This window comes from Salarias fasciatus, chromosome 13 (assembly GCF_902148845.1).
Source record: "Salarias fasciatus chromosome 13, fSalaFa1.1, whole genome shotgun sequence".
Taxonomy (NCBI): Eukaryota; Metazoa; Chordata; class Actinopteri; order Blenniiformes; family Blenniidae; genus Salarias; species Salarias fasciatus.
In genome coordinates, this window is record NC_043757.1 from 13,451,862 (window position 1) to 13,479,360 (window position 27,499).

Genomic DNA, 27,499 nt, shown 5'->3' on the forward strand with positions numbered 1-27,499 from the left:
GTGGTCATTAATCGACTCCGAATCAGACAGGCGAGGGCTTCTTGTCTAACCGCGCCGACTGTTGGCAAATCTCATCAGGACCGAACCCTCAAGGTTTGAGTCGCCATCGCTTTCGGGATGAAAGAAAAGCTGCCTCTTCTTTCTGGAAAGTGGGTGAATTGCAAAGTTTGTGTGACAATTGGCGGATAACTAGACTGACTCTCTATATTGTACCAACAAATGCCTCAAAGCCTTGGCATATCATTTCGACTCGCAGGGGTGTTTCTCTTTCATCTCTCCCAGCACTCCTCTGTCGCTCTGCCACACTCAAATCCATTGTGAGCGAGCTGCAGGAGAGCTTTACGGCCGTCCCTTAAAAGTTTCCTTTGGGGAACGCTCTTTAATTTATTATCCATATTTGTGGATTGTTTGTTTCTCAATTTTTGGTTTATTTGTTTGTTTTTATCTCATTTCCATTGATGTTAAGATCATATAGAGCCTGTTTTATCATATATCACTTGTTTAGGCTACTGAGCTGCTTTGTATAGTATCTTTTTTTTTTTTTTTTTACTTGTTAGAGCAGCAGGCCGAATGGGAGCATTAGCTACATGGTGGATGTCTCTGTTTTGAATAACAAAACCATGTTTATGTTACTTTAAATATTGTGCATCAATTCAAATTGTCAAAAAATCTCTGTAAGACACAGTTGGAGTTGGTCAGACAGGAATCCGCTGTCGTGTCGGAGACGTTTCGCTTTGCTGCAACCGGAGGCTGTTTATTAGAGAACAGATAAGCCTTACCTTCAATCAACTCTGCAGCAAGGGACCATGAAATTTACCTCAACAGTAACTGAATTATGCTCTAATCAGTTCCTCTGCTTATCTATGTGTCCATATGTCTACACATCGCTCCGTAGCTCATTACGTTCCCCTTCTCTCAATTCGATTGCATATCGCCGAACTGTTTCATTAAGCTGCCTGCTTTGTGGTCAGGGTCCTTAAAAGTTGTTTGCATTATCAATGTTGTTCTGTCAGAGTTTATTTGGCAGGAATTGAAATGCTCTCATCTGTAACATTGTCACCACTTTCAGTTATGTATTTTTGAGTCTTTTTGTCCCTACAAGCAAAAAAAAAAGAAAGTATTCCTATATCTTCGAAACCACTAAGAAGAAAAAAAGCAAAAGCAAAACACAGGCAGTATTCCTCCTCTTCAGCAGTGAGTCATGTCGCTGTTTTGTGTGAATGAACTGTGTGTGAGTGTGGGGATGTGTGGGCACGCGGGTGTGCGCATACAGTATCTGCACATTTTTAAGATCTGTCATTTCTCTTTGTAAGTGCTATGCAAGTACAAAAGGAAAGTGAAGCATTTCGACTTCTTTTGTTTTCCTGGAAGAGTAATTCTATTTTTTCAGATCAGGACATTGACAGGGTTTTGATTTTGTATCCTGAAGTGGTTAAAAGAGTGTCTTGATGTTTTTTTTCGGGGATGCTCGTCCCGGATTGGAAGAATCGAACCGCTGACCTGGAAGCTACTCCTGAAAAAAATCACCTTGAGGAAAGTGAAACGAAGCGGCTCAACAGCTACAATACAAGACTAAAACAATGAACGTGTGCCCTGCAGCTCTTCGCCATGAGGAAATACCTGAACACTCGCAGTTGAGTACTTTAGGACAAAAAAACACTGCAGGACCTTCTTTCTTTCCTTGATTCTGGTGGCGGACTGGCGAGCTGTAGACTTCAGTGTTTCTTGAGTGTCTGCTGGATCTTCGGCCATATCTCTGGATGAGTGATGCTATCGAATCCACACTTGCTCCTAATGAAGAAAAAACTTTAGCCTTTGTTCAAAGAAGTCAGACATTTTTATTACAGAAAAAAAAAAATGGATTCAGTGACATTATTTTATCTCTGTAAAGAACCAATTGTAAATAAATGTCTAGCCTTCTTACCTGTAACTAAATATAATTTTTATGCAATAAATTATATTTCTTAGTTTAACAATGGCATGTGTGTGTCTTTTGTACAACCAGGTAATATCTTCATTTTTTTTTTAAGCACAACAAATCTAAAGAGATAATTAGAGGCAGCTTTGGCCAATACAACTAAATTACTTTTAAATTGCATCTGTGGTTTTGGCAATTAGACCCCATTTTCAGAGAAAAGCAACTCAACCTGTCCCTCCTCGCCTCACACCTCACTGAAAAATTCCCTTTAGGTCCATTTGGCTTTGAAAGCTTTTAAGTGGCGAGCTGTCTGGCCTTCACATTAACAAGGTCTCAGAGACACTAATAGTGGCCTTCAAGAATTGGCTTGGGTGATTTCGATCGAGCATTTTAACCTCAGGTTTTTTTTTAATGTTTTTTTTTTTTTTAACGTGTGCAGGATGTGTGGGAAATCGACAGATGAGGCGCACACACAGACATTAAGAACAAAAATCCCAGTGAGTCATCCGTCGTGAGCGTGCATCTCAGCGTGCTCCTGATGCCACGCACGCAGCCCGTCGCTCGTGTTTTAATAAATGCATTGCTAATTAAGTAATAATGTGCCACCTTTCAGCAGATGAGCTAACCGGGCTCCTCTTAATTGACGGAACTGTAGTTTCACAAAGAAATTCACCTTTTTGGTCAGCTTTTATCAAGTTAACCCGCATGGGAAAAATAGATTAAAAAAAAGGCATGTAATCGTCGTACTGTATGCGGATGCAACGCCTCTAGTTTAATTATGAATCTCTTCAAGTGATTTATTTAATATTTGACAGTTCAGAGATAATATCCCTCAAAACCTGCTCTCCAGCCACAAGAGAAGTCTTGTTTTGTTTTTGTTGTTTTTTTCCTTTGGAGTCTAAACTATTGTAGTTTTTTAATTTAAATTAAAAACACTGATAAATAGACTGTCCTGGAGCGCCCCCTTCTGGACGATTATGCATAATGGGAATCCCAAAATGTACTGCATGCATACCAGATAAGAAGCTCCTGGATTTACTTAAATAAAAAAAAAAAAAGCAGATTATGGACACCCACAGCAGTCATGGCCCCACAGAAGCATCCAATATCTCTGGCGTTAGTTCATGAAGTGGTGTAATGATCATCATATCTTTAGGTGCTCTTTAAAAATGAGCTCTGAAAGGACATTAAGCTATAATTTGTCATTTCCATCAAGCCATGGCTATGAATAACATTTGCTGCAATTCCCCATTCCTTATATCTCTTTCTTTTTCATCATTTACTGAGCGCCGGACATTACTCAGAAGATTTTTACAAACGACCTCCAACAGCTCAATCTTCTACTTTATATGTGAAGCCAGAAGCCAAGAAATGTTGAATTTATCAGAGGTCGATAAAAACAGCACATTTTCCATACAGAAAAGTTGCAAAGAGACAGTCTCTGATGTAAACATGGCACATTACACCACAACAGCACACTCATTTAATGCATTTAACTCTGCAAACACAAGAGAGTGATTCAGGATGTATTCACATGTAATGCAAGTCAAGACAGGGATTAGTGTGTTATTTACAGCCATACCAGCAATAAACAAACTGCCACACTGCTGCAATTATGTTGTGATATTTATATTGATTTTTGTATTTTTGTTTTTTCAAGTATGAAATCTCACTTATTTTTAATCACAATTTCCATCATATGACCAAATTGGCCAATTTCCAAATCCTAATACAATTTGTAATGATATTTAAACCCTTGAATCTAGATTTTTATTGCCTTTAAGTTTCTTTTTTCTGGAGGCCCTTTTAACATAAAAAAAAATCAATTTTCTTACCAAATTGCATTTTATTCAAAGGTAAATTGTAATGGCTTGATTCTACATAAACTCTCCAAGGATGTACTTTATAGGTTACTGTCGAACTCTTGCATGTTGCATTGCCTCAAGTACAAAAATAGTGTGCCTTTTCAGTTTCATCAATCTTTTTAAATGCAACAGATTACAACTCCTACAATGAGGCAGTAGTTATACTTTAATACTATTTTCAGCAGTGATGTGAAATCACATGACAAGGGGAATGATGAGTTTTGGTTTGAAACTGACTTGTGATGGTTCTCAATACAGTCTATGGAGCTTTGTTTTGGAGGCATTTCTTCGCTCCCTTACCGTAATGCCTCGTGTATTCACGTCCAGCAAAGCTTCCCGGGGTAAATGTGATTGTGTTCCAAAGTGGAGGCAGGCTCGGCTGCAGTGAGCCGCCGCTTGTGTGCAGATAGAGTCTAAAAGTTTCCAGGAGGGCACAGAGTTTAACAGCGGGAGGTTCGTCTCTGTCCCGCCACCTGATGAGCAACTCGAAAAGCGTAGAAAACTTAATTTGGAGATATTTCAACGCAGAGCCATAAAGGAGGAGACTTCTAAACCCTTGAGAACATCAGTGACCGCCGGACTTCAGAGATGGCTCTATCTTTTCCACGCAGGTGTTTGCTGTTGCTGTGTCTGACAGCTGTGCAAAGCGGCCGCGCCACCGTGCAGGTATGATCTGAGCGCTTTTTACGCACGAACATATGACACCTGAACAAACTGGCTCACACATGCTGCTTCTCTATCTGTCAGTGTCTCGGTGCGAACCATATTCCGCAGTATTACTTTTTTTTTCCCATAGCTGTAATGTTATATGTTTTCATTAGTTTATCCGGCATCAGCCCTGCTTATGAATATGCGCACGAACTGTGCCGTTTTCTGTTATTTCTTTCAGCTTTGAGATCCGAATCTCAAGTTTCAACTGAGAAAAAAAAAAAAAATCTGATACCGTATGATTTCATTTCAAAGCATTATTGCAGGAGGACGTGAATCCTCTCGTGTCTTCTCGACAGATGGTATTTCCACTTTCCCTGGGGGGGGCAGGTAAAAACAGAGGACCACTTTCTCACTTCTTTGCACAGGTCCAAACTGCGTGCGCAATGAATTTTAATGCACCGAGGCTAGTTGTTATTGAACAAAGCCCCCAAAAATACCAGTGCAGGAATTTAAGGTATGCTGCTCAGGGAAACTGTTCCAATGAGCATGTGATTAATAAAGCCTCCTGAAAGGATTAGAGGCTCGCTCTCTCTCTCTCTCTCTCTCTCTCTCTCTCTCTCTCTCTCTCTCTCTCTCTCCCTCTCTCTCTCTCTCTCTCTCTCTCTCTCTCTGAGGAACTTTGTAATGGCTTGACAAGAGTTCTCCTCAAAGCAACTCCCTGTGGCACCCATGCTATTTTCAGTTTCCCCATTCAGGATTATCCAATGAGCCAGTTCCTTCCTACCGCCATGCAAAATATACAGAGGAACAGCATTTTGGACTTAGGTCCCACTGACATCTGCCAGACAGCTTTGGTCCAGCTGTGTCCTCCGCTGAGGTTGTGGCAGAGAGAGTGAAGGAAGCAAGAAGAAGGAGGAGGAGAAGAAGAAGAGAGCTCAGGGCAAAGAATTTATCAAGTGTGTGCAAGCAGGTCTGATGGAAAGCAATAGCTTTAAGGGGAGTTCAGGCATTTTTTTGGGTGCAATAAAGACATCTCACTAATGAGTCTTGTCACATGAAAGTGTTACATAATGTGCAGTTTTTTTTTGTTTTTTTTTTTTACCTATATGGTTTTATAACCCTGAGGACTGTGTGCCCACTGCGAACATGAATTTGACTGTAATGACATAATTTCCTACAGCTGCACCATAATATTTATTCACAGCTTACTGGAAGTCAGTGGATCTCAAAGTGTGTGTTGGAGGGCAGCAGAGGGCTTTGGGAGGTGGGGTCAGGGTGCAGCAGCAGGAGGAGTCTCTGGGTCACTGAAATGTTGCTTCCCAAGTGGATTTCTCCCCCCCCTTATTTATTTGAGGTAGCTCTGGCTCAGATGGTAGAGTGGCCGTCTTTCATCTGGAAGGTTTGATTCCCCATCTCGATATGTTTAAGTGCTTTTCAGCAAGGCACTGAGCCCCTCAATGCTCCCGTGTATGGATGGGCTGAGTACCTTGCATGGCAGCCTCCACCTTTGGTGTGTGTGAATGGGTGAATGCGATTAACAGTGTTAAGCACTTTGGGGGCTGCTGGATAAACACTATTTAAGCCAAATAAACAATTTTCTTTTTGAGTGGAAAGAACAGAAGAAAACCTGATTAACAATCACCAGGGAAAACACATTCATTTCTATCAAAACAGTTTGATGGAAGTCACAGAACATTTAGACTGGAGGAAGCAGTGTGGTTGAAGCTGGAGGTTACTCATCCTCATCCTCACACATTTTGAGAGCACCTGCTGTAAATTCAACTAAGTTCGAAGCATCCTGAGACCTGCTCTCTGGAAATTCATTATTGAGCGCTTTACCGAGATTGTTTCACAGCTCTTAGCTCTGTTTACTGCAGCAGACGTGCATGGATAAGCACCAGGTGGTCGGGGTGCTGCGTCAAATGGAGAAGTTTCTGAAAGGCCAGGAGATCCGGTTTACCGAGGGCCTGCGGATCATGAAGTCAAAGCTGGCCACTCTGCAGAACTCCGTCTCCAAGTTACCTCAAGCGGACCAGTCGGCCGGTGAGTCAGAGACAGAAAACAAACACAAACCCACCAGCATCTCCACAGTTACCCTCTCCATCCTCATAATAATCATTAGTCATCTTTACGAGCTTTTTGCCGGAGCCTTTGCAGCTGATTTGAGTGGGAAAAGCAAAAAGTCCTCTTCAGTCATAAAAGTCTTATTTATTAGTCACTGGTAGGTTTTATAAACTTTCTTTTTGTTTTTTACTTTGATATAAAAGATGCTTTCACTCTCATTTATTATCTTTATTGCCTTTTTTCATTAAAACCTTCATTCCAATAATATTAAGATGATGTGCAGAAAAGGTAAAGTTTTAATATTGTTTTTTTTATTATTATTCTTAAATTCAGCTTTTGTTTTGGATAACACTTCTTGGACTATTCAATATTCCCCTCATTAGTTGCATGACCCAGTTTTATTTAGCACTCGTGGATTTTACAGTGAGCTGTGTTCTTAAACATTTTAAAGTTTTTTTCAAAGTCTCATCTACGTTTGTTGAAAACGTGTTTTCGTTATCTCAACTTCCATTCTTCAAGTGAGCTCATCCTCTTCACAAGGGACTCAAATGTCTTATTTTTATCGTCTGATCTGTTGTAAGAGTTTCCAACCGTTGCTTCTGGTTCTTATTTAGACTTTACATTTTGTGTCAAGCCTGTGAAATTATGATTGTAAAACAATACATGATGACCAGATTTCATCGATAACTTTATACCGTGACCAAAATGTATTTTCCACCCTTAGTATCAATCAATGAACTGGTAAAAATAATTGAAATATTTCTAAACATGGAGGAGAGAGTGTGTTAGGTCTATGCTGTGAAATCAAGGCAACTGATAACTTTTCTCAAACTGCATATCTAACAGACGAATAAGTTCCAGCTGTCATGTAAACACTGGGTATTCATTCCGTTTTATTGGTTTTTTCTTTTTCCACAGTTCCTGCAAGCGTTTTATATGCACCTGTGGTATTAGTGATGTTTGTTCAGTGATTCAGTGAAGGACTGATGATGGATTTACAGCATTTCAGAAACATTCGCTCGTTTGAAGCTGAAGTTTAAACCACTTATGGCGTCGTGTATCACGGGATTAGGTAGTTATCCATCAGTGCGCAGCCATCTCGATTACAGAACAGCATGCTTGACGGGGGAAGTGGATTTGGGAAAGTGTATTGTTTGGCACCAGATGCTGAGACCAATTTGTTCGTGATGGACTGGCGCGGTTCACGATTCCGTGGAGAATACTTGGCAGGACAGGAGAAAGCTGATATTTAACTTCAACACCAATAAAGGCTCAAGAAAATTAGAAAAGACAAGAGAAAAGGTTTACAATACTGCTTTTTATTGCACAGACAATTTCTAAATCCAAAAATCCACATATAAAAATGTCAGCTGCTGGAGTTTATTGTTTTAAATTCACAATTCTGTGTCTCTACAAAGAGCACAGTGGGACGGAATTGGTTGCAGTACAGCATCTGAAATGTTTAGTTTTCTCTGAAGGCTAAAACAATAGGTGATTTTTTTATGTCTCTGTGCTGGAAGTAGCATAAAAATCCCATAAAGCCATATGTGTAATCTATTGTGTAAAGTATTTATGCACTTTTCAAACTTTATAAAAGTGGCTTTCACAACACACAGCGATTCTGCGACTCTGACTCCTGAAAATGGCCGGACGTCTCCCAGCCGACGGCAAATAAGGCCTTTGAATCGCCTTTTCCCATGAGAGCTCCTGTGACACGTGTATGTCCTGAGGCAGAGAATGCCAGAGGATGTCGGGCGGCTTATTCCACATGTGACCGGGCTTCCTCTCATTCTCTCCTTCTCTCTCTCTCTCTCTCTCTCCCACAGCCCCCATCACCTGCCCCACCCTGGAAGTCCCCGCTCACGGAACCAAGTTTGGCTCAAAGTATTTCGTGGGACACGAGGTTCACTTCACTTGCACCCAGGGCTACTACCTTGTCGGCGCCGCCACGCGTGTTTGCCGTGACAACGGCACCTGGACCGGCGCCAGCGCCACCTGTAAAGGTGAGCCTCGCCGCCAGTTTGTCGAGAAGGAGCGAGCATTCGTAGATTCATTAACTTTCCCACAAATCCCTTTTTCACAAAATGTGAGAGCGGAGCTCCATCAGGCTCAGGTGAGGAATGCCATCTGTGAAGAATTTGTTGGAATGTTTTGAGCCCGAATTCCTATATTATTTGCTACTGAGGGGGAAAAAAAAAAATCCCTACACCTATTTAAGGGTGACCTTAGCTCAACGGTGCCTGAATGCCAGGCTGCCAGAGACGGCATCTCAGACGGCGAGCCGAGCTCTGCACACACAGATAAGAGGCGAAGAAAAGAGCCATTCTTCGGAGTGTCTGGAGCCGCTCGGTGCACTGAATGAAACCCTCGTTAAAATGGCATTAAATGTCTCCGAACACAGAAAAACACCTGTACCGCATTCCACTGTGGGGTGCTTTCCCCTGCAGGTCTCTCCTCCTCATTACCAACACCGGCCTGACTACTGTAAGATAAATCCCTGCTCCTTGCTCATGTTTCGTTGACAGCCGTCCCGCGGGACGGGGTTAGGTCCAGGCATTATACCCACGCTCCAGTCTGATAGCACTGAAGTATGCTAAGCACGCTGCTGATAGCTTCTTCAGACTCCGCTGGTGGCGCTCGTCCAGAAATTCCGACCGGTCGAACATGTGCACACGTTTATTGACATTCATGCTTGAAACAACACGGGGCGGCTCGACTCTGCACAGTATTATCGCTGTTCGTGTTCCTCGGCCCCGGCGCACGCGCTCTAAATTTAGGTATGCTCGAAAAGCGGTATTCACAGAGTGTGAGCAACTTTAAAGCTGAAGAGAGTTTAAAAATATCTGGCAGGGTGAAGTGGGCCGTTTCATGTTGTGACCCGGCGGTGGCCTCTGGGGAAACGGCACGAAAATCAGAGAAGCTCGTTATCATTCGAAGCTCCTTCACAACAGTCAGCGCTTAAGGCATTATACACTACCTGTTTGCTTGTTCACGAATTTTAGGGAACATTATGGGATCAGGGTCATTTTCATCCCGCCCTCCGCTGCTGTCAACATTTTCACGATGCTGCTTGAAAAAGAAAAATCAAAAGGCCTGGCTAATACGCTGTACCCATGATGGCAATACCAGTACTCAGTCTTAAGTATAAGTTATTAAAATAGGCCTTTCATACTTCTCCAAAAAAAGAAGCTTGAAGCAGGACTTAATATCAGGATGCCTTTCTCCTTACAGCGTACAGCTGCAGGCAGGACATTACAGCTTTTTCATTCTGAAAACTTCACCAAGCACTTATCTTCACGCTGGCCAAGAGTGACCAAAGCATTCGGACAGATTTCAACCGTTTTATGGCTGAATTCATTTGGAATTGGAAGAAGTGTGTGTTTGTCTATTTTTCCAAGATGCTTTCAACCTTCAATGTCTGGCAGCTTTTTTAATATTCTTGTGTGTTTTAAAAGGTGCTGAGAAGCTGCATTACCAGTAGAAGTGAGCTACAAATCCTTTGCTTTTTGACCATTTTTGAAATGCAAAGGTGAAATTTATGTAGCTTGACAGTAAGAAAAACACTCACAGCATAAGCCCCAAAAAAATAAGACAAGTAAGAAATGCAGTATGCACACTACACACTACACACACACACACACACTATAGTTCAAGCTATTCTCTCCTGCATATCCAGACATCAGTGAATGTGCAAGTAATCCCTGCCAAAATGGAGGCACCTGTGTGGAAGGAGTCAACCAGTACAAATGCACCTGCCCCCAGAACTGGACCGGCTCTCACTGCCAGCATCAGACCCAGACAGGTCAGTAGTTCAGTTCGACAGGCGTTTTTTTCTTTTTCCTTGGGGTCAACTCCAACGTTCATGTTTTCCTCCTATACTCAGCACCACCCGAGTGGAGCGTAATGAATGACCCGGCGTTCAGCAGGAGGCCTCGCTGTGCCCAAGTGAACCAGGCCCAGCACTGCAGCTGCGATGCAGGATTTCACATGAGTGGCACCTCCGACAACAGCATCTGTCAGGGTGAGCTGTAATTATGTGTCAACTTAATTGATCCCCCGTGGGGAGAGCTCTCCCAGGTAAGGTCAGCCTCCGAGCAGGCGCTTTGTGCTGGAGGCCTGGCTTCACAACATCTCTGCAGGGCAAAGCCGAGAACTTCTGAGGGCTCCGCAGCCCAAAATATACCTGGATCTTTCACCGCTGCTAATTAATGTGGCTGCAAATGAGAGTAATCAGTACGGCCAGAATGTGACAAACAAAATAAGCCTCTTGAGAGGTCACAAGCTGATTAGCGCCAATTTAGGTCATAGTTCAGTGGCTTTTGAGCAACATTTCAAAAATAAGTCTTACGGCATACGTGTTGATTTATAAGATGCTAGTGGAGCAAGGAAAGGCCCCCGGAGGAGACCAACACCAACACCGTGCCTGGGTTTCTCTAAGAGTGTCGATTACTGGCATTAACGACTTGTCCTGTGATGTTTCTCATGAACGATGCCTTCGCTGAGTTTCAGCGTGCATGTTATTTTTTTGGGTTCCTTGACAGATGTAAACGAGTGTGAAGTGTACCGGCTGGACCAGGGAGGCAAACTGTGCATCCACGAGTGTGTGAACGTCCCCGGCTCGTACCGCTGCTCCTGCCCCAGCGGTTACAAGCTGCTCCCGGACGGGCGGAGCTGCGAGGGTGAGTGACACGGGGGGAACAGAGGACAAAGGCTCATTCACCGAGCCCGGCTGCAGATCGGGCTGCCCAGAGAGAAATACCTGTGATTTAGAAAGATGAAGAGCTTTTAGCAGCAGAGATTTCAGCTTCTGCAGCGATGCCTGTAAACCTCAAACCTCGCTCCCACTTTCATTTTCGCCCCTGTAGCTTTCACTGCTTGCCAGTGGAATGAATGACCTCACCTTTTCCGAGCTGAGGGGATCTTTGGGACATGAGGCGTTTGCAGGAGACTAAACTAAAAAAGCCAAAATAAGGAGCTGTGCACCCCCCCCCCCCCCCCGCCCCCTCGCTCACACACCCGCCGTGGTAACTAGGAAGCAGGGAGTCAGTCTGGCAAGTGTCTCTCCTTGCTCCTCGCTCTTGCATGCCTCTGCTGTTTGTCTTCCAGATGTGGACGAATGTCTAAGCCAGCAGCACAACTGCAGCCGAGGGACGACTTGCATCAACACGGGGGGAGGCTTCCAGTGCGTCAACCCAGACTGTCCCCGTTCCCATGGCAACATAAGCTACGTCAAGACATCTCCCTTGTAAGTAGTTGAAATCCGGCATTTTGTCGGAGGAACTTTTTTTAATTAGGATCTCATCTTTCACATTTCAGTGAGTCAGATCAGTGAAGCACTTAAGGACTTTCTGGCAGAGGTAAAAGGGTTTCTGTTCTCAGGTGTGACAGTAATCAAATCCCCGCGTCTGTCTCCACGCGCAGCAGCTAAAAATATGTGCGGGAGAAAGGTCTGTCACTGTATACATCTGAGGATGGCGTGACAGCCTCAGAGTTCGTCACCCAAACATTTTAAAGGTACGCTCAGCTTTCATCCAAGCTGGGACTTATTTGGGAGGCTTCGCCAATCCTTGCAGTTGGTAGAAATAACATTTAACCCGGGCCTGGCCACGGAGAAGAAAATAAATCACCCGCTGCCAAGTTAATTGAACTTTTCTGAAGCACTAGAAACCAAACATCAGTTCCGGTCTGACTTTCACTTCTAAAAGTAAGATTTCAGAGAGCTGAACATGCACAAACATTTTGGTGCATTGACTTTCAATATTAATTTCAAAAGGCCGATTGAAGTGTTGCACTCATGTTGCACTTGACTTTCTTGTGAAATAATTTTTTTTTTTTTTACTTCTCTCCAGACAGCCTCCCAGGTTGTCATGCTGTTATAGATAAACATGTTTTTAACAGAAAATATTCAGATGACATAGTCTGGGATGTGGTCGCTAAAACTAGTGGATTAAATGCAGGTACTCTAAATCCATTATTGTCAATGATATTAATATAAGTTTTCCAGATTGTAATAGAAGAGATGAAATCTTTCTCTCCCTCCTACAGTGAACTGCTTCACCAAAGCACATTAAAAAAATACATATTAAAATCTAAGACCGTGAATTTCCATAATGATGACGATAATAAATTGACTCCGAGTGTGAATCTCCATCTATTACTTTTTAAAGAATTACTTCTTGTCAACGCATATAAGAAATAATGCATCCTGAATAAAAGACCTTGAAACATAAAGAAAATGTTTTATATCTTTGTGAAATACTTCAAACACGGCGCTGCAGTGGTTTGAGTGCGGACCTCTGTGTGTGGAGTCGGCATGGTGCCTGTGTGTGGGATTTCTCCGGATACTCTGTTTTTATCCCACAGTTCAAAAACATGCATGTGAGATTAACTGGTGATCATGAATTCATCTAAAGGGGAAACGGTATAGGAGATGGATCCTGAAATCATGATTGGTGCTTTTATTGTCTGTTAGTCACTGTGAGTCTTTGTCATTTCAACTCTCAAGAAAAGTGTGTTGCTTCTGTGACGTGTGTGTGTGCGTGTGTGTGTGTGCCCCTTCCTCAGTCACACAGAAACGATTAGGAACACTTTCCCACGGGGATAAATTTATTATGTAATGTTTTTCCTTGTTTCAATAAGTCTAGATTCAAAAGCAGCTACACGGGATGCATTCTGGTTAATATGTGCATTTTTTTTCACCCTGCAGCCAGTGTGAGAGAAACCCCTGCCCCATGGACAGCCGCTCCTGCCACCTGGCTCCGAAAACCGTGTCCTTCCACTACCTGTCGCTGCCCTCCAACCTGCAGACCCCCGCCACCCTGTTCCGCATGGCGACCGCCACGGCGCCGGGCCGCACGGGGCCCGACAGCCTGCGCTTCGGCATCGTGGGCGGGAACTCCCGGGGCATCTTCGTCATGCAGCGGTCGGACCGGCAGACCGGGGAGCTGATCCTGGTCCAGCCGCTGCGCGGGCCGCAGGAGATCAGCGTGGACGTGGACATGTCCGAGTACACCGACCGCGCCTTCCAGGCCAAGCACGTCGCCCGGGTCCACGTTCTGGTGTCGCCCTACAACTTCTGAGAGCTCGGAGAGGGACGGGACTGAAGGCCGGAGAGAAGTGGAGCGGGCACTTCGTCCTCTGAAACTGTTTCTTCACCTCCTCTCAGAAATGAATCTGTTGCCCGCTGGTGTTCGTTTATGGCCGATTACCAAAAGAGTCAGAAAGTGACAAGTAAATGTTTAATATTATGGGTCTGAAATATGGAAAAGTTCATCCCAAACAAACGCTGCCTGTCACTTTAAAAGATGATATTTGACTATGTGTTTGAAGACAACAATTTTAGCCAAGAAAAACACTGATAAAGATGCTTCGACGGATGAATAACTGTCAGCTACTGCTGTCGATGTCGCATTTTGCATTTTTGATGTCCATCTTGGATCACTTCTGTGTAGCTCAGGGTCAAGCCGGGCTGATGCACTGCCTCTGCTTTCCTCATTAGCAATCCCTTTACGACATTAGTGCTCCTGCAGCTCTAATTTATTGGAAATTTGTTTTTTTGTTTTTTTACAATGTAACATATTGTACGCCACATGTTTTTCTCTGATTATATACTGTATATTTGTTTTTTACTAACTTGCTTTCTTAGAAGCACCATTCACAGTACTAAGGGATGTTTTGTTTTTTTTTTTTTATTAGTAGACACAGTACTTTACCTGATATGTTACCCAGAAATATTACCATATTATTTGAAATCAATGATGATTTGCCAAGTTTGTCAGTGTACTGCACAAGTTATCTGGGAATTTAATCATCTCATTTCTGAAATAAAGACAGTTCAAACATTAGATCAGCAGTTGTTGGAACTGTGGTTTTTAATGACCGAAATGCAAACCTGTGATAAATGAACGCTGGACGCCTATAAAAGGTTCTCTGAAAGAAGGAATAAAAAGTTAGAAAAGAAGTGTATTAGTTCTCTAATATAACCCCTGGAGAGTTGGTTTACAAGTCAAAGCATTTCCTTTCGAAACAAAAAAAAGTCTTGCCAGTGTTTTTCTTTAATTTTCCTTCAGCCAGCTGTAACTGTAACATTAAAAAAAACATATCTCAGTGTATTAGAGGGGGGAAAAAAAGAGAGAGAGACTAATGCTCACCACATGTGTTGTCTTACCTTCCTGGACTCCGTCCTCTTCATCCAGGGGTTTACGTTGCAATAAAAAGGGGCCAAAGGAGCTGCGTGCGTCCAGCGTGGGGCTGATGGTGAGAATCAAAACACGCATGCCCCCCCCACCGACGGTCCTCGCAGCTCTGGAATGACACACGTGCTTTTAACGGTGGACGTAATTTCGCTTTGCTGCAAAACACCGAAGGGGTGCTCACATTGCGGCCTTTGTTTCGGGCTCGCACTCGGCGCCGTTTGATGTTCACATGTTTCGTCCATTCACGGGCAGAAGGATATTGCCAGAGACAACTGGAGCTAACAAACGCAGACCACCGGCTGCAGAGTAATGGTGAAAATATTCAGTGAGGACCGCCTCAAAGTCAGAGCAGCACAGCGTTTGCACTTGTTTCACATCGAAGCCGCAGAATAAGGGGAATTTCAGTGCTTCGCATCTCAGGACAGCAGTGGAAGGCAGGGGCAACAGTAGTTCCAACTTCAAGGAGATTGTTCATACTTGAACTACTCTTAATTACTTTTAAATCCTGGAATACAGTTACGTCGTGTATGGGGGCCTCCTGAACATTCCGTTCTCTCTTTATTCCTACACATGCAATAAATCTATGCGAATAGCGTATTGGAACACACAAAATTAAAGTTTTTCAATTAACAGAATTACCCATCTCCTGCTGCTACAAAATAAATCTCTTAACCAAACGGCTTATCAAGAAAAAAAAAAAAAAAAACCTAATTGAAAACGTCTTAAGTCTCCACAGATGACAAAATCTGAGCACAACATGTACGGCACACGGAGAAATCCCTTCACTTTGTTTGCGAGCGCACAGTCAGATGTGGTTTTGAAGTGAAATGGCCCAGAAACTTACACGGATGGAATGGCCTTCATGGAGTACCATCTCAACACAAAACAGGCTCGTGGAATCAGTATTTGGAACACATCCGCACATATGTGAGAGGGCAGGAAGGCAGGAAGGCAGGAAGGCAGGCAGAAGGTCCCTGCACTGAAAAGTTGAAGTGTCACTGTGATGAACACGATAAACTCATGAAGCACAGTTGGGTTTTGATCAGTCGTACATTCTTGCTCGTGTAGTTTGCATGTTTTCCTTGGATGTGCATGCGTTTTTTTTTTTTTTTTCCCCCGGATACTTTCCTTCCATGGCTTCCATAATATGTTAATTGGTGACTTGAAGTTGGCCACGGAGATGAGCGTGCACTCTGGTTTCACTCAATGTCATTGTGGATCTAGCCTGTGCAACCCGGAGCAGGATGGCTGGATGTATGAATAGAACCTTCTCTAGTGCTGCTCACTAGATTTCCAATTTATTTTTTTGTTTTAAAATATCACTACAAAACTGAACCACATATACTGTTGACTGTCTTCAACTGGCTACATATTGTAGACACATGTCACTGACCTTAATATGAAGAAAAAAACACACACGAAGCAAATACTTAAACCCCTGAAATCTTGGATTTTTCAACACCTTAAAAAAAAAAAGGTACATCTTAGATGAAACAAGGAAATCACAAGCATAATAAAATATGTATTTTTATTGCCAAATTAATACTGAAAAGATCAGACAAGGAACCAAGAAGCCTCCCGAATTACAACGAAATTCCATCTTTGTGTGGACACTTCCTGAGAAGGAAGAGAATAAGTGATGAAAAATTCAAGCCCAGTTCCTCATGACAACCATGAAAACAACAACAAAAAAAAAAAAGAAAACTCACATTATCCAGACACCTCCTCACCTGTGGACTTATAAAATAACAAGAATGAGCCAGAAACCCATCTGTACAAATAATCCAGGTCCACTGCAGATGTTTTTATATAACACGGACAGCTTGCCATCATAAGCACAATTATTCCAGTTTTCCAGCAAACACAAAAAAAAAAAAAAAAAAAAAAAAAAAGAGCGTAGTGACAGATTAAATGCATTCAGGTGAAGAGCTTGTGCCGACCACACTGCTGATCTGTGAAGTTATTGGATGGTCTCGACAGTCAGAATTACAAATCTCAAGACAGAGACGACGTTCCAGCTCCACAGTCACGGCGACAAAGAGGCCAGTCACTTTCAAAACAGATAAACTTTAAACTTACGTTTCGGAACGTCAACATTATTAACGTGTCAAATTCCAACAGAATGACCGAGAACAAAACCCACGCTCAATGTAAGACTGTGCAGAGTTCAAGCCATTTAAAAAAAAAAAAAAATGGACGCATACGTTGTAAACACACTTAGAGTAAACATGGATGAACACACTGGAACAAAATATAAGTACACTTCAAACTGAAATAAATAATGAAACCGCTTAACTCCATATTAACATACATACAAAACAAACTGATCGACTAGTTCACAATTTACTACCCACACCCATACAGCAGATTCAAAAACAGGACTGCAAACGCTAAATCTACGCTACTGACCTAACGCTTCGTACGTTTAACTTCAGCTCGAACGTCAGACTTGTTCGTCACTCTCACACTCAACGCGTCGGGTAGTTTTCGATCCGAGACGGGAACCACACACAGCGTACACGTCGTCCTCCGTCACCTGAACAGACGAGGCCTCGCACAAGAACTACATGTAGGCACAGCTTTGCTCTGCAAAGTGCATAAGAGTGAATAATCTATTAAAAAGTTACAGTGTTTGAGTTTTGCTCCTCTTGTCACAGATTTTAATGCTGTTAACAAAAAACAGTCGAGCTTGGACACTCTAACGTGAGAAAAACTGATTACCCATTTCCTCATCTTCCTTCTATATTTACACACAACCCCCGGCCAGTCTCCCGCCTCCATTAACTTCAACAGATATTGGTCATGTTTAATCATTTTCCCCGCCACATATATTTCTCATTCTTATCATAAACTACAAATAAAGTCTAGGCTTAAAAATTACATGAAACATGTAATTGATAGTATACTCATGCGTGAGGCCCTCTATTAACGCTCTACTAATGCAAATCCGTGTAAAGTAAAAGAAATAAATATAGCACTTGGTAGGAAACAAAAACATTCTCTTTGGAAAGATCATATCAAGAATATGGAGAGCCTGTTGGTCGATGAGAAGAGGTCTGGTCAAGTCTTTAAAGTTGAGGGACGTCAGCAGAGGTCCCATAAAAACAGTGTCCTGCGGAGCGGCGGCCAATCAGGAGGAGACCTCGGTGAAGAAATGCCCCCTCCAGCACCGCTCCATCGCAGAGCCTGGAGACGGGGACAGCTGCTGCTCCTCCTCCGTGTCGGTCGATGGATGGAAACCTTTGGCCTCACTCCAGCTTCGACATCTCGTACTTGGTCGTCATGATTTCCTAGGAAGCATTACGCTTATTTAAAACGCACGCTCTCACACTGTGGAGGGCGTCATTCAACATTCGCTGTGCTGCGCTCCGGTAATCACTGTTGCTTTGCTTGTCAAGCTTTTTCATTTGACTGCATCACTCAAACTTCGTGGGACGTTTTGAAATTATAGTTTAATTTAAGATAAAGACAATTTCTAACCAACAATCGCTGCCTTTATCAACTCTGAGTATTTTTTAAAAAGTTGTATGAAGACTTTACCTCTAACAACCTGCCGTTCTATAATGTGACACCATATAGTAAATCCAATTAGACAACAATGCTACACACACTCTTCACAACATTTCAGCCTTGTGAAGCTAAATTCAGCTTCAAGCCTTAAATGCAAATCGTGTTGTGATGTGCTGGAGCGTGATTACGGCCCGATTCTCACCTCGTCTGAGTCGAGCAGGACCGGCAGAGCTCTGTGGGGACGAGCAGGAACCAAGTGTTACGATGACAGAGAGACTTTGTTAGATGAGCAGATAACTCCATGAGGAGGTACTCACACATCGGTTAGAGAGCTGGGAATGTTATCCTCCACCCATTTCAAGTCCTCATCCTTGATAAGTTGAGGAAAAAGGACAAACAGAGTGAATACTGCCATCTGCTGAAACGTGATGTGAGAAATCTGTTGTTCAAACGCAGCAAGTCGCTCTACACACACACACACTTCCAGGGATGGAATTCAGAGAGAGTTATAGTAGCATTTTCAAATTTACAACTTCCAAAAAAAAGCTAATCAGTCATGATAGTCTTCTGATGTCTTCTGCTCTGTGTATATATACTTCTATGTTCTACTCACAGGGCTCGTTTCTGCCGGCTTCGCTGTACCGTTAGTCTCGCTTTTCTGTACTCGCAACTTTATACCATCGGCTGCAGTTAAACAGAAGAGAGTTAATTCAACAATGTCATGATATTCAAAGGCAACAACATCACAAAACGAAGCCTCTGTAATGTTTCTGTACCGAGGTTCGCAGATGCAATGAACTCCTCAATCTCCTCATCGTCAGAGTCGTCGATGAGCGGCGTGAAAGCATACCTGCAAAAAACAAAAAAAAAAACAAATCAGAATCCAGTTCAGCTTATCTAAAGAGTCCATAATGTAGAACTGACCTCTGGTTGTTGGCTGACGGTCTCCATAAGAACATTATAACCAGCAAAATAAGGGAGAAGAGGAACCTCCAGAAGGCGTCTTCCACCCACAGTTCAATCCAATCCTACACAAGAGCAGGCACAGGTCATCAAGAATCACCTTCAAATTACACTAATCAATACCACTTCTGAAAGAACACACAGTTTACTCACCGACTGACACTCTGCTAATCGAAACTTTTTAGCCATCCAACCCATGAAAATAATGGAAGCTGAAAAAAGTACAGAGAGAAATCCAGACATCGATGTGACTTACAACAGTAAAAAAGGAACTCAAGCAAAATGGAAAAAGTTTTTTTTTCGGTTTTTAACTTACCAATAACAGCAAATATTAATGTGTTTGTAAAGTGTCTGTAGAGGGACAACTTGACCGGGTTTCTCCTCAGCTTCAAAGTCTTGATAGTTTGTGCAAGACTGACAAAAATGTGAGTGACAGTCAAGGCAAACACAGACATTACTCTGAAAACTATGCTACAAATGAAATAATGTGGGGGTTTTTTTCCCAAATCAGATTCACGCCACCTTCATATTTGAAAATCACTGAACAGACGAGAGTCACAATTCTGCACACCAGGAGGCAGCAAGAGGCGGGATCACATTTAAACACTGACTCTATGTTTACTACCGTCAACACAGCGTGCTCAGTGTGGGATCTTTCTCTGCACGTGGGTCATTATGGGCCTGTAGACTGTTTACACTACAGCCGACGTCAGTCCCATCTGAATTATAAACGCAACACATTTACGCCACTATTCCATGTCAAGAACTGATACTTCTGCATATTTAGAACATGATAAATAAATTGAAAAGAAATAGTTGGAATTTTACATGATTCTGATCTTTGTACCTATAATATATCGATGCACATGATTTTAAATAATAAACTCAAAAGGATTAAGACACACATTAGGAAAATAAACAATTTTTACACTTAATAGATGTGCTCATTGAGTTGGCTCGATATTTATAAACCCTAAGAAAGGCCACCTGTAAAATCTAGTGAGTAAACATCCAAGTAAGTAGGACTTTCGATAATAAATTCACCAAAATTTGATCAACTGTGCAAGAGAGGAAGCAGGAGAATGAAACATCTTCGGAGCAGTAAAATTATCAACCACAAAAAAAAAAAAAAAGACAAATCACTCAAATCGTAGTGCAGAATGAATTAAGAAAGTCATGTCTTTCTGCTGATTTGTATATTTAATGCTAATTATTAGAGAAAAAGAGGAAGAGTGGTGCAGATCAACATCTCAGACTTTACACAGGCTGGTGTGTCAGAGGTGAGGAGCAGAGGAGAACCACACAGGGAAAGGCTGTAGGTGCACAAAAGGATATCCACCAGCATAAGGAGGAATCAAGCAGAGCCAGGGGAATGTTGGCCAGCAGGGCCAAGTCAGAGTCTTTTGCCTGGAAGGGATGACAGGACAGGGCCAGAGGACACAGGGAGGATGAAAAGATGTGGATATATCACAGATATGAGTGGCGATTATTGAAGGAAAACACGCACACACACAAAAAAAAGCCACACAGCAACTTAAATGAAGACCCACACACCCAAAGAGCAGAGAAACAACAAATCATCTGACCCAAAAAGGCAAGAAAAACGCTAAAACAGACCTGTAACAGAAAAAAAAAAAACACATCTCCACTTTTTTGTTGCTTGGCAGCAAAATAATAAGCACTGAATATTGGTGCTGCTGGAGTTTACACTGGAAGGATATGAACCAGATGGCGCAGGAGTCGAGCACGGCCAGACCAATCGCTGTAATGAGAGCGGGGCCGTTGTCTCGACCCTTCGGGGGTTTTTTTGGGTTCCACAGCATGGCAAGAAAACACAAACTCGGATGTCAACTTCAAAATACAACCTGACCACAAACTACAGAGCGTAAAGCCTTGTTTGTTTACGAAGAAGAAGAAAATTCAACAGCGTGCCATCGCATACATTTTTTTTGAAAATTATGACTTCGTTTCGAGGACTTGCTTGGTGTTGGTTTCCTTTTTTTGAATCATGTCAGGGTTGTTATTTGTTTTTTTAATCAGTTCTGATCAGATCAAACTAATTCAATTTTCACTTGTTGCACTTAAATACTGGTCTAGCAGCGGATAACCAGAGGAAATCACTCACCCCGGTGATCCTCAGCACGCCCTCTATGCTGGCAAAGGCGAAGTAGAGGACGCCGAGTCCCACGACTCGGTGCATCACAGTGCCGAGGCGAGGCCTGCAGGCAGAAAAGTGTGGAGAAGGAAGGTTAATCATTGTGTGAATGCCTGAGGCATTCACACGATTACATTCCTCTTCTGACTTCTTCCGCCGTTTTTTGGCATGCTTCTCCTCCTACAAATTTTGTCCGATTTGAACCATTCATATATCAAAATGTGCAGCTTTTTAAGGGCATTCCGGCTATGTTCTGGCTTTTTAATATCTTTTAAACTTTTTCAAATATTTCAACTTTTGTGCAACTTTTTTCCCCATGTTAACGGATGGAGATTTTTTCAAACTTTGGAACCTTATAACTTCTTCAAATCTTAACCGATTTTCACCATTCAACTTTTAAAATATTCAACTTTTTAAACCCTTTCTTCAACCTTTTTCAACTTTTTCAACTTTGTTCAACTTTTTGAAATATTTCAACTTTTTAAAATTATTTTTAACATTGAAGTCAATGGGAAAACCCTTCAACTGACCTTTCAACTCCTTCAACTTTGAACCCTTACAACTTTGTCATACTTTGACGTAGACACGTCATTTTACTTGCAAAATGTAGGCATTTTTGTCCTCTATTCAGGTGTGTTATATCATGTCCACATCTTTTACCAAATTCAAACTGTGAGCCTTCAAGTACGGAGAGCATTTCAGCCGTTTTTGGAGTTTACAATGGGTGTGTATTGGAAAAGCTAGAGTGGGAGAAAGGAATTTAGAGTGCGGGAGGCTCTGAATTTAAACCAAAAAAATAATTCTTTTCTCGTCCCCCTGGCCACATTTCTGGCTCAATCTACACAATTACCTCTCTAAACGTAGCCATTTTTGTTGTGACCCGTACAATTGAGTCATTTTGTCTCTATCTCAAACGGTTCTCTCTCCAGCTGCATTTCTGTGAGGAGAGCGCAGGATTTTCTCCCATCCGCTCCAATGCATTTTGGAGAGAGATTTTCTCACTCAAATCCAAAACTTCACTCATGTTCGTACCATCGCGGTGGCTGAATGGATGATCCTACAGACATGATTCCTGCACCATTACATTCATGAAAGACTTCTGAATCTGATTGTGAACAAATCTTTTTCAATGTCACCTCTGGGTCCTTGAGGAATGACATTTTCTCAACCATGCGCACTCCATAAGAACTGCTGGTTCACTGTCATGGCTGCTGTGCAGCTGGTCTCCATAGCAACAGACACACCTGTTCTGCTGGCTGCTGCTTGATCAGTCTGGACTTTTCCATTCAGACTGGAGCTCTATTGATCCTCTGTTACTCTGACACTGACTCTGCTGTTTCTTCAACTTTCTTAAAGTTTTTCCAACTTTTTGCAACGTTTTCAAACTTTTTCAACCTTTTCCAACTTTTTGCAGCATTTTTCAACTTTTTCAACGATTTTCAACTTTTTGCAGCGTTTTCAAACTTTTTCAACTTTTTTCAAGTTTTTGCAGCGTTTTTCAACTTTTTCAACGATTTTCAACTTTTTGCAGCGTTTTCAAACTTTTTCAACTTTTTTCAAGTTTTTGCAGCGTTTTTCAACTTTTTCAACGATTTTCAACTTTTTGCAGTGTTTTCAAACTTTTTCAACTTTTTTCAAGTTTTTGCAGCGTTTTTGAACTTTTTCAACGATTTTCAACTTTTTGCAGTGTTTTCAAACTTTTTCAACTTTTTTCAAGTTTTTGCAGCGTTTTTGAACTTTTTCAACGATTTTCAACTTTATCCAGCGTTTTCAACCTTTCTCAACTTTTCTCAACTTTTTACAGTGTTTTCCAACTTTTTCAACCTTTTTCAACCTTTTTCAACTTTTTAGAGTGTTTTCAACCTTTTTTAAAACTTTTTCAACTTTTTGCAGTATTTTAAAACTTTTTCAACCTTTTTCAAGTTTTTGCAGCATTTCTCAAACTTTTTCAACTTTCTGCAGTGTTTTAAATCTTTTTCAACTGTTTTTAACTTTTTTCAACCTTTTTCAACTTTTTGTAGTGTTTTCAACCTTTTTCAACTTTTTGCAGCGTTTTCACCTTTTTCAAGGTTTTTCAACTTTTTGCAGTGTTTTCAAAGGTTTTCAACCTTTATCAACCTTTTTCAACGCTTTGCAGTGTTTTCAAACTTTGTCAAAATTTGTCAACTTCCTTTTCAACCTTTCTTCTTGAACTTCTTCTGCATTACAGTTTAGCATTTTCAGCTCAGCATTCACACTTGCAGTTTCTTCAGGAACTGCAAATTTTTCTAGTTATTTCTACATTACTTTAAGAATATCGTGTTAGTGCTTTTAGAGCTTACTTGACGATGCCATAACCAAGGCTGACGATTATGACAAGCAGTCGAGCCAAAGTCCTCTTCAGAGCTGAGACCAATTCAGCAAAAATCAACAAACCCGGTGCTAAAAAGCAAAACGCACACCGTTAAGAAGAGAAGACGCTCCCGTTTCACACGTAAAACGTAGAAATGTTCATAGCCACGTTCGGACACTCACAAGGAGAGCCGACCGTGTTGGTGTTTTCATATTCGGCGCAGAAGACGGCCTTCTCCACCATGCCGAGGAATATAACCCCGGCGATCCAGAACTGGATCCTCAGCAGATCTTTCCAGTAGCAGGCTGCCCAGATAAACCACAGCAGGGCGTACAAGATGTACACTATGCACATTACCATGTAGAACTACAAAGAGACAGCGAGGGATTAGTCTATAAACAAGTCACATGTGGAAGCAGTTCTTCTTTATTAACCAGAGACCAATTTCCACAAAAACAGGTTCAAGCACTTCTCCCTCTCTCTTTTTTTTTTTCCCCCTGTTTCCTGATTGAGGTTTGGATCTTTCAGCTGAGGCTCTGATTGCATTAAAACTGGTATGGATTTGATTTTCATATGTGGATTTTAATCACTGGTGAAGTTCTCTTCCCAAATAACACAGTTATACATATTAAAAGTCTCATGCTATGACAGTGTGAAGGAAAAAAGATCTTTTTTCAAATAACTTCATGTAGTTAGCCAGATGTGCCGACACAGGTTTGTTACCTGCTGAATTAACCTTTTCTCTTGATACAGTGCCTGAAGCTGTGTGACATGAGCCAATAATAGATTAAAAGGCTGCCGAGATGAATGACAGAGCACTTTTATTTTCCCTTTAATTAGGGCAGCTGGCTTCCTCTAGTTGCACAAAACATGCCACTGTCCAATGTTTACATCGAGAAATGAAAGCGGCTGTGAAAAAGATCAGTTCTCGCTGTGTTAATTCCAAAAAATTACATTTAGAGTTTCCAACAATTAAACGGTAACTCCTGTATTCAAAAACTTATCATATGTCTAGATTCTTGACAATGCTCAGCCTTAAACAGTAGAAACTATTGTAGTGTAGGTGCCATATTTCCTAAAAGTAGTAACTGCATTGTTTATTTTTTTACTAAAGCAGAACAAGCTTGACCCATGAAAAAGAATAAAAAGCCCAGCAAAATTCAACCTTCTCTTCTGAACCAGGAAATAATTTTTTTCACAATAAAGAAAACTTTAGGCAATCGTACAAATGTGAATCTACTAAAAAAAGTGATTCAATCAGGTATGTAATATACACCTGAGCAGCAGTCATACTGTACAGCTTCATTTCACAACAACCTAAAACTTCCCACAGTATATGGTATATAGTATGTAGTAGAAAGGAAAAAAAGTGAGAATTATTTCCATCCCAGATTACAGAAATGTAGTCTGACGTCATGTACTTACGATCATGAGAGGCCATTCTGTGACAGAAATGTAGCCGTGGCTGCCTTTCATCACCACATCCACTGTGGAAACAAAACACTCACTTTCAGCTGAGCTCTCCAGCACATGTTTGTGGTAATGATAAATGCTGAAATGTGACACTTCAGTATCAAATGGAAAATTAGCCGTCGAAAAGGACCATGATGGCAAGCTTTATAAATCAAATCATGCAGGATAAAGTCACAGGAATAGTGGCGATCGCCTTCCTTGGTGTCAGTCACATGGCCTAACAGTCATTTATGACATAAACACATGTTCAGAGAAGAATGACCTGTTATATTCCAGTTGGCCTCTGGTTTACTTGACATAATCTTAACCACCAGTAGGTAGGGTCCGTCCTTCCACGTGGTGGCGATAACATCATCTTTGCTGTGATACTCCTCAGTGAGCCATCGAGTGTAATTTTCATCCTGCAGGGGGTTCACAAGCATTGAGATGTAATGCTCCACTCACAAAAAAAAACTTCTGACTACAGCTACACATCCAAAAAATAGAATATAATGCTAAAGCTATTTAACGTTCTTGAATTTTGCAAGCCTCAACTTTCTTTTTCACTACCAAACGGATTCAAAAAGCATGTAGATTTCCTTACTGCCACTTCTTCCTTGACAGGCGGTTTGGCTGGAAGTGATTCAGCTTTGGCTTTCTGGTAAACACAAGCAGAGTGTTAAAACACAACGAACAGGTCAACTGCGTGCTTATGCTGATGACGGTTAACGAATTAAACCTACATTGAGCATTGGAAAGGATCGTAGTGCTTTGCTACACTTCACAGGACTGTGCCTGTGTTCAATGTACTCCCCTTGTCCGAGGGGGTTGGGATCCAAGCTCTCGCCTCGACTCAGAGGGGTTACCTCATACATCTCCTACACACAACAGGCACAGGGCAACAGTTGTTGGAGAAAACACAATTTGGAGAGCACGGATGACAATCAGCACACAGCAGATAAATGGTACTCACTTCAATATTGTTGAATTCATTGTGACAGGGGTAGTATTTCAAATACCAGTGAATAGTGATGTCCATCTCCTCAGGACAGCCAAACGACACAACTAAAGGATGGAGGATGACAATAATAGACAGAAATGGCAAATAATTTGGAGACAAGCCATGAGCACATTTTTATTGTCTTACCTTTCAACTGAATATTAGTGTTTGCATACATAGACTTCCTTAGCAGCAGTGGTCTTGAGGTCTGTGAAGAGTAAAAAGAGAGTTAACGAGACTGACTGAGATATAAACAGGTTTCCTACCACCATCCAAAAGCATGCATTTGAGACAAATGGTAGTTCTAAATCGCTATGAGTGTTTATTCGCACTGTGGTTAACTGAGCTGGATAAAGCAGTTTAAAATGTGAGTAGATGCATGGATAATGGAGCAAACTGTTTAATCATTCAGAGGCAAGCAGTGTTTTGTAATTGAACCCATCAGTGGTCCTTGTCTGTGCTTGTGATGAGGAAGACCTGTTCATAGGACCAACTAGGTGCTGGTTATTCTGTGGAAACACTGAAAGGCTGTGGGACTGTCTCAGTTTGTTTTGATTGTAGTCTTCTCCCAAACACACCTAATACTGCAACGAGCTGCAGCAACAGCAGAGGGAAACTGAAACGCCTGTCTGAATTATTGAGAAGACTTTCCACTTCTCCTTACACCAAAACGGTGTTCAAACTCACGCAGGTGAGTCGTTCACGGAACAGATCGACTTTAAGGTGGAGTTTCATAATCTTGTCAGCTACTTGGAGATGGGACAGCTAGTTAGCCGACTGCTAACCTTCAAGTACATGTCACATATTCACCACAGCGTCTCAAGCTAATGAGCTCAAACACGCCGTGCTATTTCAGAAGACACGCCTGATCAACAAGACAACAAGTCACACAGAAGAGATGTGGACGAGATGCTGTTAGATCAACAGAAGTTACACAGCTGTCACAACAGTCAGGTGATGGTTACCCAAACAAGGCTAATGCGGCTAATGCTAGCTAAGATGATATGCAGTGAGAAGTGTTTCCCGTCACATACTCACATTAAAAACTGTGATTTTCCAAAGTCCGGGCTCTGGCGCTGCTTCAGCAGCATTTACAACATTTAGTAGAACTACAAACCAGACCGCCCACCGACAGAAAACTCCTTTGGTCGGACGGCTCCACGTCCTCATCCTGGCTGCAGCAGCCATGTTCGTTCCGGTTGAGTCTCTGCTGTCAGAGGCACCGTGAATGCATCAGCGTGGTGAGTTCACGGACCTGTACGAACAGCTGTACTATGTGAGTAGAACTTTTGAAGAAAAAGCACGCATTTTATCCGAAAATAATCACGTTTAAATATGCTGGCTGTGTCTTATGCTGCATGTTTGCAGGAATCATAGTTGTTTTTCTTGATACG

At 42.0% G+C, this 27,499-nt stretch overlaps 2 protein-coding genes across 4 annotated transcripts; one reads left to right on the forward strand and one right to left on the reverse strand.

Moving 5' to 3' along the window:
* Positions 1-4,186: 4,186 nt before the first annotated feature.
* Positions 4,187-14,257, forward strand: fbln7 (fibulin 7). Of its 2 annotated transcripts, none has more exons than XM_030106766.1 (8): positions 4,187-4,449; positions 6,312-6,477; positions 8,325-8,501; positions 10,175-10,300; positions 10,382-10,519; positions 11,040-11,177; positions 11,605-11,743; positions 13,205-14,257. In XM_030106766.1, the coding sequence occupies exons 1-8, from the start codon at positions 4,372-4,374 to the stop codon at positions 13,575-13,577; spliced, it is 1,335 nt and encodes a 444-aa protein (XP_029962626.1). In that variant the 5' UTR covers positions 4,187-4,371; the 3' UTR covers positions 13,578-14,257. The 2 variants fall into 2 exon arrangements, with proteins under 2 accessions (XP_029962626.1, XP_029962627.1); XM_030106767.1 differs by having other exon boundaries at positions 6,315-6,477.
* A 3,681-nt stretch (positions 14,258-17,938) lies between these two features.
* On the reverse strand, positions 17,939-27,296 carry tmem87b (transmembrane protein 87B). 2 transcript variants are annotated; one of them, XM_030106483.1, is made up of 19 exons: positions 27,144-27,296; positions 26,253-26,313; positions 26,079-26,170; positions 25,849-25,983; positions 25,710-25,763; positions 25,389-25,527; positions 25,079-25,140; positions 23,836-24,019; positions 23,643-23,742; positions 21,292-21,385; positions 20,502-20,573; positions 19,483-19,591; positions 19,320-19,378; positions 19,128-19,231; positions 18,980-19,053; positions 18,817-18,887; positions 18,521-18,573; positions 18,406-18,436; positions 17,939-17,983 (listed from the first exon to the last, which is right to left on the reverse strand). In XM_030106483.1, the coding sequence occupies exons 1-19, from the start codon at positions 27,291-27,293 to the stop codon at positions 17,942-17,944; spliced, it is 1,686 nt and encodes a 561-aa protein (XP_029962343.1). In that variant the 5' UTR covers positions 27,294-27,296; the 3' UTR covers positions 17,939-17,941. The 2 variants fall into 2 exon arrangements, with proteins under 2 accessions (XP_029962343.1, XP_029962342.1); XM_030106482.1 differs by lacking the exon at positions 20,502-20,573 and adding an exon at positions 20,888-20,959.
* Positions 27,297-27,499: the final 203 nt, after the last annotated feature.